General features: G+C 43.7%; 1 protein-coding gene across 1 annotated transcript in view; it reads right to left on the reverse strand.

Moving 5' to 3' along the window:
* Positions 1-3,340: 3,340 nt before the first annotated feature.
* The window catches only part of LOC109899039 (cadherin-7), a 109,666-nt gene continuing 100,218 nt past the window's right edge, over positions 3,341-12,788 (reverse strand). Inside the window, exons 11-12 of the mRNA XM_020494090.2 lie at positions 9,496-9,747; positions 3,341-5,783 (exon numbers count right to left, since the gene is read on the reverse strand). Coding sequence (XP_020349679.1) covers positions 5,269-5,783; positions 9,496-9,747 — 767 coding nt within the window. The 3' untranslated portion in view covers positions 3,341-5,268. The remainder of the gene's footprint in view (positions 5,784-9,495; positions 9,748-12,788) is intronic.

The following is a 12,788-nucleotide window of genomic DNA, read 5'->3' on the forward strand; positions in this document are numbered from 1 at the left end:
AATAATATTTGACGAATGATGTTAATTAATGCTAGATATTGCTGGTCTGAGTTATAAAATTACTTAAAGCCCCCCTGAAGTCTTTTTAACTCCCCGAAATATATTTTTTATTATTTATTTCCCTGAGCCTCCTTTGGCCTTTGAAATGCTCAGTCTGATCGTGTGGGCATTAGGAAACAAATTGGAATATATTTACATGCACAGCCCTGATTGGCTGATAGGATGGTCTATAGCCCACCCCCTTTCCCAGATGAACAGTCATTGGTCTAGAATATAATCAGATCACATTGTGATGTCATGATGTGGGCCAAAAGATCCATCCCACTTGAATAGGATGCAATCCAAGGCATTTTTTTCAAAGAGCTCTTACACCAAAAGGGCATTATCATAATTTTCGACCTCACAGTGTGGAGATGTCATAAAACAAACAGGAAATTGAAGTTTTAACTGCACTGCCCCTTTAAGATAAATTGAGTCATGTTGAAATTCCGTAGATTAATTCAGATTTTTGTATTTGCCATTATTGAATCATGTGAAAATATCTTTATGATAATTTAATTTATGCATTATGGCATTTTGTTGATTGTATGTTTGTTCTATGATTTTCTTTCCAGCACATTAATAAATTAAAACATACCAAGAGTGAAACCAAGGAATATCCAACTCCTTCCTTCCTTCTGCCAAACCATCTTACCAGCCAGAATAGCCAGAAACAGCAAAAAAGAGTTCTAGAGTCAGCCAGAAACAGCAAAACAAATTGACAGTGAATGTTACATTGAGAAACCTGTTTACTGTTACAGAAAATGATTGTAACTGCAGGCAGCCAATAGGTCAGACTCCATTATCAGTGTTCCAATTGAGCAGTGTTCCAATGGAAATCGTCTGAGGAAGAAGATGTCCCTCTACGCTCCCTTGTCTCTAAATATTGCCCACTCCTCATCAGAGCAATTTGTTGGTGATAAAGGGTTATGATAACATGGAATGTCAAGGGCCTGAAAATATCCCCCCCCCCCCAAACCACCAAGCCTCAGGGGCCAGCATGGTGTAATCTGCCGCGGTACAGATTGAGCCCCTGATACCATCATGTTCCTGAATGCTCTTCAGTGCCCCCAGGCTCTGGTCTCTGGAGACACTCTTTCCTGATTTTGATTGACAGGTGCAGTCTGGTCATTATCAACCATCAACACCATATTAAAGGCTGCTATTTGAAACTACTGTAGAAAGTCAATACCATCTCTGTCAAAAAACATAAGAATACTAGTGTCATTAGTAAGTATGTATGTCCAAGAGTAAGGTTTTATTGCAATGGTAGAATTATGAGAAATGTACTGGGTGCGGATGGATCACCAAATGACTGATCTACAGTACAGTATGACACTCAAATAGAATTCATTTTTCATTGTGAGACTATGAGAGGGGAGTTTGAGGAAGACGAAAGACACTCGGCCTGATTATGAATGTATGTGACATGACAATTAATCATCCCTGTTTCCACATGCAAACGGGCTAGGTGTCAGGATGGTACTGTGTGTCTGTGGTGTGTGGTATGTGGTGAGTGTTTGGAATAGACTACGAGTCTGCCTCAGTCAGTGAGTTCAAGCATCGAGTAATAAAAATCCAAATATAATGTTTAGGTCAACAAGAATATGATGGAGTAGCACTTTGATGTGAATTAGACATTTCTGAAAGGATTTGTTGTCTGTCAATTGGTATGGTGCCGTACAACACATTTATTAATATATTTTATTTAACATTTATATAACTAATTTAGCTGGGATTCAAGGGCAGATTTGACTGCTTATAACTCAAACAGTCTTTGACAAATCTTTCTAAATTAGTTCATTAGATTGTGAAAAAAGTTAACCAATCGTTGGCTCTTCGCATTACAACTCTTGAGTGGCCAATACGACAAAGTATTGTAAGTAGCAGGACCAAAATGAACATGCTTATCTTTGCTTTTCATGGCCCGTGGTTCATATTCCTCAGATGTTCTCCCTTTGCTTTTCTTCAAAGCTTCAGAAACTATATCAATACCTGTAAGGAGAGGGAGCATATTTACCAGCCCAAGTGAAGATGCATAACAACCTCATTGCATTCTGTTGCATCACAGTGAATTACGGTACTGTCAATTGTATTCAGGCACCTCGGCGAACTGTCGAGAAAGAGCCCGAGAAGCTACCTCTTCTCCATATTGCATCACAAAACTTTATCAATACAGAGGAAACCATGCAGTGAGCTATCCATATGCAAAATTCTTCCTGTGTCAAATCATCTTCAATTACCGGAATTCGGTAATGACAATGATTAAAAACAACAACAACATCTTATTAAGGGCTGAAGCATTATAGATTGTGTGCTAGAAATATAAAGGACATGTCAGATTGAGCCCACACGTACGGCGTTTTCCGTGAATGCAGTCTCCGCGACCACAGGGACATTGCCTTTAATTGTCAGTCGCGCTATAAAGCTGAACTTCTGCAATACGCATTGAATAGAGCCCTAAGACTTTATATTAGGGTTCTGGTCTGATGAACTATTCATTGTAAATAGATGTGTTTGGGGCACTGGGCAATTGAGTGCAGCTATTTCTCACTGTAGAGCTGGTTTATAAAGCTCTCTGTTCCATATTTAGTTGATTAAAGCGAAGGTTCCAGAGGCCAAGGTAAGGTTGACACTGGAGTTGAAGATAACATTCAACCAATCAATCAACCAGATATGACATCTCATATTCAGTAGTTTACGATCAGAAAATCCTGTAAAATCTCCATTATCTTCACTGCAAGTAAATTGGATGAATTCCTCCTTATACGGTAATAAAGCATTTGCATTGCTGATTAGGCCAAATCTATATCTTTATGGTTTGATAAATAATAATTACTTTAAAAGGGAAATTGTGGTAAGCACTATAGGTAAACTAATGACTGAGCAATATACAACCCCCTGGTCTCTCTCTTTCTCGCTCAACACACAGACACAAGCACACAAACCATAGGGAGTGCAAAAATGTGTGTGAAGGCGACTGTTCACATGATCTGACCAGAACTATTTGCACACACAGATAAGAGGCTGATCCCACCACAGGAGGAGCGCCTGGCTAATTTGCAAAAGGCTCTTTAAGAGGGTCGACAGTGTGCAAGCCATTCATCACACACGGCTCTACAGAGCGTCAAGTCTGCAGCTTTGTCTCCAACGGGCCTTTCAAGTACAAAGCCTCATCGAGAGGAGACGTGAAACAAATAGAAAACTCTCTCTCCTCCTCCCTCTGTACCCCCCCTCCCATCTGGATCCCAGAGTTGTGCAAAGGCAAAGAAAATGTGCGTGTGTGTGTGTGTGTGTGTGTTATGCCTGCTGATATTCATGCCAGGCAAAAAGGCAGCTCTGCATCTCCATCTCCTCAAACAACCCATCATTTATTTCTCTCAAAGCATGTGGTACACCTTGATAATGTAATTAAACACTGACATATCCTAGATGTTTTAATGTTCAAAAGAACTGAAAGAAGTCCCCTCAGTCTTTTGAGGAACAGAATGTCCTTTTTATTGTCAGCAAAAAGGATAAAAACATCTGCCAACATCATATAATTCTGCTTCTTCAAAATAAATAAGAATACTTTTTTGATGAACATGTTGACTTCCAATGGGAACAGTTCAAAAGGCATTTTGTTTGAAATAAAATGCTCCCTTTGCCTCCCGTATTCTCGCCATACAGTGTCCTTCATAATCAATGAACAAAATGTGCACCATGGGCGGACATGATTTCATTCTGCAGAATATTTTTGGGACAAGCTGATTTACTGCAGTTACTGTGAGCAACAGGAAATGCTTGTTGTTGTTGTTGCTGTTGTTGTTGTTGTTATGTAACCATAGCCGCTGGAAGTAGGATGCTGAGGGTGCTGCAGCATTTTAAAAAATCAAATAAAAAAACATCGGACTAAAAAATAATATATTAATACAAATATATATTTTTTAAAGTCTCTCACGAAAGTAATAAATGCACTGGGTCTTTACTAGTCCTGTATTAGTGGACTGATATAGCCGTCTATAGCGTGCACAAAACAATTATGCCCCCCCCCCCCCTAAATAAATCGCAGCACCCCTAAACATCTTCCTGCAGCTATGTACGTGACCCATCTCAGCCCAGCACAACAATCCATTCAAACAAGCCTTCACTTTGCAAGTATCTTCCACGGTCCAACACAACGTCAACTGAATTCCTTGGGCAAGAGTAAATGTTGGCCCGTGAATTCCAAATTCCTTTGCAAATAATGAAAAATACTTTATTTGAAGGTTCAATCCGGATATGGATTTTCCATCTCAACCATAATGTTACATCATTGTTATTACATCAGTATTACATAAAATTGGACTTGGCAAATAGAAAGAGTCAGGCCTAAGGAAAATAGACTCAAAGGCAAACACCACATAGTAACATCTGTAAAATGCTAGGAGAAGGAGAGGAGAGGAGAAAGTAAACACTTTCCTGCACCTATCGAAGGATACACACAGATCAGTTGCATTATTTTTCTCAGACCACAGTACACACAATTTCTTGTAGACACGAGGTCAGATTTCAAAACTCTCAAGAATTTAACAGTAGTGGTTCCTCTTCAACCGATCTGTACACTTGACTACTTGTCACAAATAGCACTGAAAGATATGACTGACTGATTTCTCTTTGTTTGTTTTTTCTCCGCGAGTCTGTGACTTAAGAAGAGTTTTTCCTTCGTAATCTGAAAAACACCAAACAAAAACAAAACATTGACACTCTTGACGACTTTCAAATGAATAGTTGAGTGACTACTCTACTGATTAGCCGCCGGGGACCGAGCACTTTAGGAGAAAGTGTTTTTTTTTTAAACAAAAAGAGCAAGGGAATGCATCAAAACAAGACTGCTGGGTCTGTGCCCATCACAGGAATGAGAGAACAGGTGCCTCCACATAAATATACTGTAGCCTACCACGTACACAGTCGATTGCTGGACCCCAGCCCAACTTTGAAACCTTTTAATGTCTTTGCTCACAAGGTTTCCTTTTCAGCCAAGTCCCTTTTGAAGTTACATGTCAAAACTTGCCAAGTCACCCTTTTAGAAAATCCAAAATCCAAGGCAAGTAAACAAACCAAACCTTTCAAGTCAAGATTTTTTTTGTTTCTTACTTTTGTTCTCAGACTTTTGCACCCTGCACTTTGGCAGACTAGTTGTTAATTATATTTTTTTTATTACAATACATTACCATTGTTGATTTCTGTATAAGTTCGGGAAAATGTCGGCTATGAGAACACGCTTTTGCCGTCGCCGTAGAGGTCGGCTAGCTTTTTGAAGCGCGGCCCCCAGTTGCTGAGATAGTCGTAGTTCTGCTCTGAGTCTGTACTTAGTGACTCCAGGGAGCTTAACGACTCAGCTACCGAACCATTCCCCTCAAAGGCGTACGTCTGCAAAGAGTCATACGGCGGAGCTGATGGATCAACATCTGCGTCCTTCAGCCGGTCCCAAATGAACTCTCGGAACACCACGTTGTCCGGCAGGGTCTTGTAGACGGGAAGCGAGGAGGAGGATCTCGGGTAGGGGAAGAAGGTGGGGGTGTCAGGGGTGACGTCTCGCCGGACCTTGGGGTCTCTGATGACATTGAGGTTGCGGAGGGCCACCATGTCGAAGGCCTCAGTGTCCTCCTCTCCTCCACCTTCATCGTCGTAGCGGACGATGTTCTCCCTCACGTCCCTCTCCTCCTCCAGGATCAAGGGCTCCTTCTTCCTCCGACGCATCGACACAATCAGCAGCACCATCACTGAACAAGGAAAGAGAAGAGTCTGAGTCAATGTTTATTAACCATCAGCATTAGGATACTTATTCAATATAAAGGCACAGTACATTTGGATGATAAGTCTACAGAAAATAATAGCCCATATTTGATGAATGTGAAAATAAAACATTGAAATAGTGTCTTTGCATCAATACATTTCTCTCCTCCATCCTCCATTTTGTGCACCACTTCCAAACGGACAGAAAACTTCCTGAAACCGGAATTTCTGAACTTCTAGGCACCCCTCTCCAATCCCTGGTCCCATATATTATTGCTGAAAATAACTCTCCACACCGAAGCAAACTGGCAAATGTCTAATGATCCTTCATCCATCAACGTCGCACTGGTGCCAGTGAAATATCGCATTGTGGGACCATATTTCTTCCCTTTGCTGCGTCTGGCTTCCGTGGGCTAGAGAGAAGGGCCTGGGAAAACGAAGGCAAACACCGCTTCACACCTCGTAATAAGAGAGCAAATGGAGAAGCTGGAAGGGGTGGGGGTGTTACATAAAACGCTCGGGGAGACACTGATGAATGGAGAGCCTTTTGACTGCTGTTTGGTGACTGGCTTCTGAATGCATGGCTCTAATAGCTACAGTGTGTTACTACTCCACCCGTGGTACTACTCAACCATGGTTTAATCTGTCAATACCACTGGTCTGTTTCCCTCACTACTGCTACTACCACTACTGCCATTATTTGGAATGTTGATATAATTTTCTATGTGTGTAATTGTATAGCTTTAGTGAAATGCTATTTTGAAAGATGACACATCCCTTGGAATCAATGAGGAGAATAGTACATTGGTTCACCTCTGATTGTATAGGAGCTTAAGAGCTCTCCAGATTCCATTCAGTTCGGTAATGCTTTTCCAGATGAATCATGATATGGTGGCACAATGAAAGAGAATATCTTCATTGCTTTCCAGCAAAGCTTTTTAGGGTTGAATACCTAGAAGGCGCTATGCTGTGCCTCATCATCACATACTGGGTGTTGGCCAGGAGCCAATCATGCCTTACGAGTGGCTGCAGGAAGATGGCCAAGCATACAAAAGAACCCACTGTGACAGTCATCAGGCGGCTTCAATACAATGACCACCACACAAGACATGATTCAGCAAGCCTTCATATGAATAAATACCCTCTTTAGAGTGGATCAACACTGCATAGATGCAGATGGTAAACAAACAAAAAAAACAAAAAAATCTATTTGATGTTATCCTGGATTTGCTGTAATTGAATTGTTTAAAAGATCCATCAAGAACAATCAATACTGTGCAAGCAGAGTTTTCTGTGCTGCCATTGCTCTCCTTGCTAGTGTACATCATTATAATGAACTGAAGAAAAAAGACCCCTCCTCATCATCGCCACTCTGCTTGCTTAGCTCTGTCTAAACCTCAGGCTGATTATTCACTGGCTGTGTCAGTCACAAACCACACACCTCCCATATTGCTGCATAATTGTAAAAGACAACTACATTCTGATGGAAAAAGGACTAATGGACACATCATTATGAGGACAATATGTCTCATGGAGACAATAATGTTTGTCAATAAAATGATACATTTGGTGTATTGCCTCTACTCAACTAATTTAGATCACAGATAAACAAACTACTTGTGTAGGGGGAGAATACACTACGGTCTACTGCTATGTACTATTATATAAGCATAATTATCTCTTGCTTTCCCAGTAGTTGTGTTAAGCATCACTAATCACTCAATAAGTCATATACGAGTAGTTGGGACTGTGGTCCTCCACTTTTTCATAGTCAGGCAAATTCAGAATTAGAGTGGCCAGGGTAGTGAGAAAATCATTTGGTTTGAGTGACAATAGTCATGGCAACAGACGTCTGGCGCTGAGGGGGTGCTACTTAAAAGCCCTAATTGGTCGTGTCTGACGCATCACCTGACCGGACCTCAAAAAATAAAAAGGTTCTAAATCGTTTCAAATAATGACTTGCCAACTTTCTTTTGCAGTTTCAATGTCACTATGACCATGGGGATATTCATCTCCAAAGAGGATTTAGATGACAGCTAAAAATCTCGGAAAAAATATTATATTTTGAGGGTGTACAATTTAGTGGAAGACAGAGGACATGTCTTCTAAATGATAACAGTAGATGTGTTACTTAATGTCATGTGGACCTAAAACTAATGACCGTCCAGTTTGATAGAAAAACTACATAGCCAACCATGTACGCACGCACGCACACACACACACACACACACACACACACACACACACACACACACACACACACACACACACACACACACACACACACACACACACACACACACACACACACACACACACACACACATACACACACAAACACAATAGTCACACAACTATATGATAGGTAAGTGAGCTGGTGAGTGGTTGAAACTCATGGACATTGTGAAGTGGGCTCTTATCAATCAACAAAGAAAACAGGTTGGTACATCTCAAGGAGTTGCTGTTCAATTTTCACCTGCCATCTTAGCCACCCGTCATTATAGCTACTCTACTCAGTGATGAAAGATGAATAGAAGTTGTTGGTGTGGGGATGGAGGCCCTGCTTTTCTTTGATGAGACAGAGAAGAGCGAGAGCGAGAGAGCGAGAGATTGTGAGGTCTGTTCTATTCTACTACGGCTGGAGGACACCTGGACTGACAGCACCTGAGGACGACGGCAGCAGCACCTCTGGTCTTTTTCTGAGCTCTCCTCTCAACCAAAACAATGCAATCACACGCAATCACATCCCCAATTACAGGAGCGCAGATTGAAATAGGCCTTGATGGAGGCACGCAAGATTTGGGAGCCAGGACGGGAAGGGTTGTGCACAGGGTGTTAATGCAAGAGGGGGTGGCAGGGAGGGTCAAACAGGGAGAAGGGGAATGGGATGATAGAGAGAATGGGGGAAAAGGAGACAAAGTTAAGCAGCACAGACCGATGGAGGCAGACAAGGACACGTGCGCCCACGGACAGTGTACGCACGCAGACACAGACACAGACACAGACACAAACAGACAAACACACACACATTAGCAATGCTGGGTTCAGAGCCCTGCCACTACGTCTTTACCGTGTTCCTCATTCAATATCTCAATCATTACAAAAAGTATTCTCCTTAGCAATAGAAATTAAGCGAGTCTTGGCTGGCCCTATCAAAAAAACAAAATGTTTGTTATTGTATATCCTATTTAGACTCCATCTCAGTGTTCAATAAAGTTCACCAGTGCATTAAACTATTCTTCTGACTGTGCTGTGGTATAAAGACCTTGTCTCTGGATTTCATGGGCAATCGTTTGCTGCTTAGTTGATTCAATCTAAGTGCAATCATTAATAACAAAAGCTCAGAGCAAATGGGACTAGTGTTAGCATCGCGAGAGACACACGTCATAAACCCAGGTACAGTCAAAACCGGCCCAAAATGTAGAATCCTATACCCATACCCTGCCCCTATACCCACAAAGACATTACCATACCCACACACATCACATTAGTAAGCTCTTACATAGAAAATAAAGATTATTCAAGAACTGAAGACAACATAAGAATGTGAATTATGTGCAGGTTTGCATAGCAAATTTGATAGGTTAAACATTGCTCCAGGCATGATGAAGATCTGTTGACCTATGTAGACCTGTGAAGAATCTGTGTATCTCAAACATGCACACTGTCTCCAGTAGTTGACATCACGGTTGTTCTTACCCAGGAGTGTAATGATGCAGCCCAGAATGGCGACAAGGGCCCCTGTACTGAGGCCAGCAGGAAGTGTGTACGCCACCGCCCCACATGATTGGGCTACGCCGTCCGAGTCACAGTCACACACGCTCACTGATAGGGTGTTGGTGCTACTGAGCGCGGGGCTTCCACTGTCTACGATCAACACGGGCAGTCGGTACAGCACCTGCTCCCGTCTTCGGAATCCTCCACGTTTCGTTACGATGGACGCCGTGTTGTCTGGAAGGGAGGAAAATGAAGAACCAGATCAGTCAGGAAGAAGGAAGAAGGGGAAGAGTATTTAGAGATCAAACCCTGCACAGTCCTGATACAAGCTGAAACAGTACATGGTCTATATTAGGACAGCACTGTGTAAACACAGTGAACACAGTAAAAACAGTGGACAGTAAACACAGTGGATAGAAAACACATACAGTATTTATTTAATTGTGGTATAATTAAGCAATAAGGCAGGGGGGGGGTGGTATATGGCCAATATACCATGGCTAAGAGCTGTTCTTATTCATGACGCAAAGCGGAGTGCCTGGATACAGCCCCTAGCCGTGGTATATTGTTTTAGTATGGTCAGGGCGTGAGTTGGGTGGGTAGTCTATGTTATTTTTTCTATGTTGTGGTTTTGTGTTTGGCCTGGTATGGTTCTCAATCAGAGGCAGGTGTCATTCGTTGTCTCCGATTGAGAATCATACTTAGGTAGCCTTTTCCCACCTGTGTTTTGTGGGTGATTATTTTCTGTTTTTCTTCACCGTACAGGACTGTTCGTTTGTCGTTTGAATTTTTTTTGTTCAGTGTTCAGTTGTTTCATTAAAGAATATGAACACTTACGACGCTGCACATTGGTCCTTACCTTCTTCCACCCACGACGAGCGTTACAGAATCACCCACCAAAAAAGGACCAAGCAGCGTGGTATCGGGCAGCAGCAGAAATCTCTGGACTCATGGACATGGGAGGAGATTCTGGACGGAGAAAGACCCTGGGCACAGGCTGGGGAATATCGCCGCCCCAAGGCAGAGCTGGAGGCAGCGAAAGCTGAGCGGCGGTGGTATGAGGAGGCAGCATGGCAGCGAGGTTGGGACAAGAGGCAGCCCCAAAAATGTCTTGGGGGGGAGGCACACGGGGAGTGTGGCTAAGTCAGGTAGGAGACCTGAGCCAACTCCCCGTGCTTACCGTGGAGAAAGGTGGACCGGGCAGGCACCGTGTTATGCCGTGAGGCGCACGGTGTCCCCATTGCGCAGGCATAGCCCGGTGCGTTACATCGCAGCACCTCATATCGGCCGGGCTAGAGTGGGCATCGAGCCAGGTGCCATGAAGCCGGCTCAGCGCATCTGGTCTCCCGTGTGTCTTCTTGGGCCGGGGTATGCCCTACGCACGGTGTCCCCGGTTCGCCAGCACAGCCCAGTGCAGTCTCCACCTTGCCGCACTGGCCTGTACACGGGGAGTATCCAGCCAGGTAGGGTTGTGCAGGCTTGGTGCTTGAGACCTCCAGTGCGCATCCACGGTCCGGTATATCCGATGCCTCCTCCACGCACCAGGCATCAGGTGGCAGCCACACGCACCAGGCTGTCTTTCCGTCTCCTTCCTCCAGGTGCTCCCTCCTGTCCTGAGCTGCCAGAGTCGCCCGTCTGTCCTGAGCTGCCAGAGTCGCCTGTCTGTCCTGAGCTGCCAGAGTCGCCCGTCTGTCCTGAGCTGCCAGAGTCGCCTGTCTGTCCTGAGCTGCCAGAGCCGCCCGTCTGTCCTGAGCTGCCAGAGCCGCCCGTCAGTCAGGAGCTGCCGGAGCCGCCCGCCAGTCAGGAGCTGCCGGAGCCACCCTTCACTCCGGCGCTGCCGGAATAGCCCTTCACTCCGGCGCTACCGGAATCGCCCTTCACTCCGGCGCTACCGGAATCGCCCTTCACTCCGGCGCTGCCGGAGTCTCCCACTTGTCCGGTGCTGACGGAATCTCCCGTCCATTCGGGGCCCGCTGCTAGGGTCCCCAGTCTGAGGTCGGCGGCGAGGGTCGACGCTATAAAGGCGCCACTGAGGCGGGGAAAGAAGCGGGCAAAGACTATGGTGGAGTGGGGTCCACGTCCCGCGCCAGAGCCACCACCGCGGACAGACGCCCACCCAGACCCTCCCCTATAGGTTCAGGTTTTGCTGCCGGAGTCCACACCTTTGGGGGCGGGGGTTACTGTCACGTTCTGACCTTAGTTCTTTTTGTTATGTCTTTGTTTTAGTATGGTTTATTATTTTCTGTTCTGTGTTTTTCTTCACCGTACAGGACTGTTTGCTTGTCGTTTTGTTATTTTTTCTGTGTTCAGTTGTTTCATTAAAGAATATGAACTTTTACCACGCTGCGCATTGGTCCTCACCTTCTTCCACCAACGACAAGCTTTACAACATCCCTGTTAGGGAGCATTTCTCCCTTGCCAAGATAATCCATCCACCTGACAGGTGTAGCATACCAAGAAGCTGATTAAACAGCATGATCATTACACAGGTGCACCGTGTGCTGGGGACAATAAAAGGCCACTAAAATGTGCAGTTTTGTCACACAACACAATGCCACAGATGTCTCAAGTTGAGGGAGTGAGGAATTTGCTTGCTGACTGCAGGAATGTCCAACAGAGCTGTTTCCAGAGAATTGAATGTACATTTCACTAACATTAGCCACCTCCAATGACGTTTTAGAGAATTTGGCAGTCATAACATTTTATCAGCAGGTGATTGTCAAGCAAATAACTGCCGGTCTCATGGTAATTAACCATTAATTAAGATAAACACATTTAGCATCTCCTGGCTTTCACGCATAGCCTACAAGAAACTAATGAAGACCTTTGGAACATCTACATTTGAAAAGTCTAATAAATCCATGTAATATAGCATTAACCTTCACAATAAATCCATGATTTGATCTGGTCTAAAGAAACATGATATGAAGTATGTAGTCTAATTTGTAGTCTAATGTAGTCTATTTCAGAAGAACAGGATAGCATAGTCTGAGTTGTCCTTATGTTAGGCCCTGATCTGTCTATGCCATGTTGCTGTGGGCTACACTAGTTGATTTAGCAGACAAGATTTGCCTCGAATTCCGTGGCATTATTTTATGTTATTTTATAGTTTTAAGAATACAATTGAACATAGCTGACTACATAGTTGTGATACAAATATACAAATATATGTTTAGATTTTTTAATACATTCTAAGGCTGCATGATGCGACTGGAATACAAGGATTTGAAAAAAAAGTTGCATGTTTAGTTTTTTTAAAGTACTTCGTCAGTCTC

This window comes from Oncorhynchus kisutch, linkage group LG11 (genome assembly GCF_002021735.2).
Source record: "Oncorhynchus kisutch isolate 150728-3 linkage group LG11, Okis_V2, whole genome shotgun sequence".
Lineage (NCBI taxonomy): Eukaryota > Metazoa > Chordata > Actinopteri > Salmoniformes > Salmonidae > Oncorhynchus > Oncorhynchus kisutch.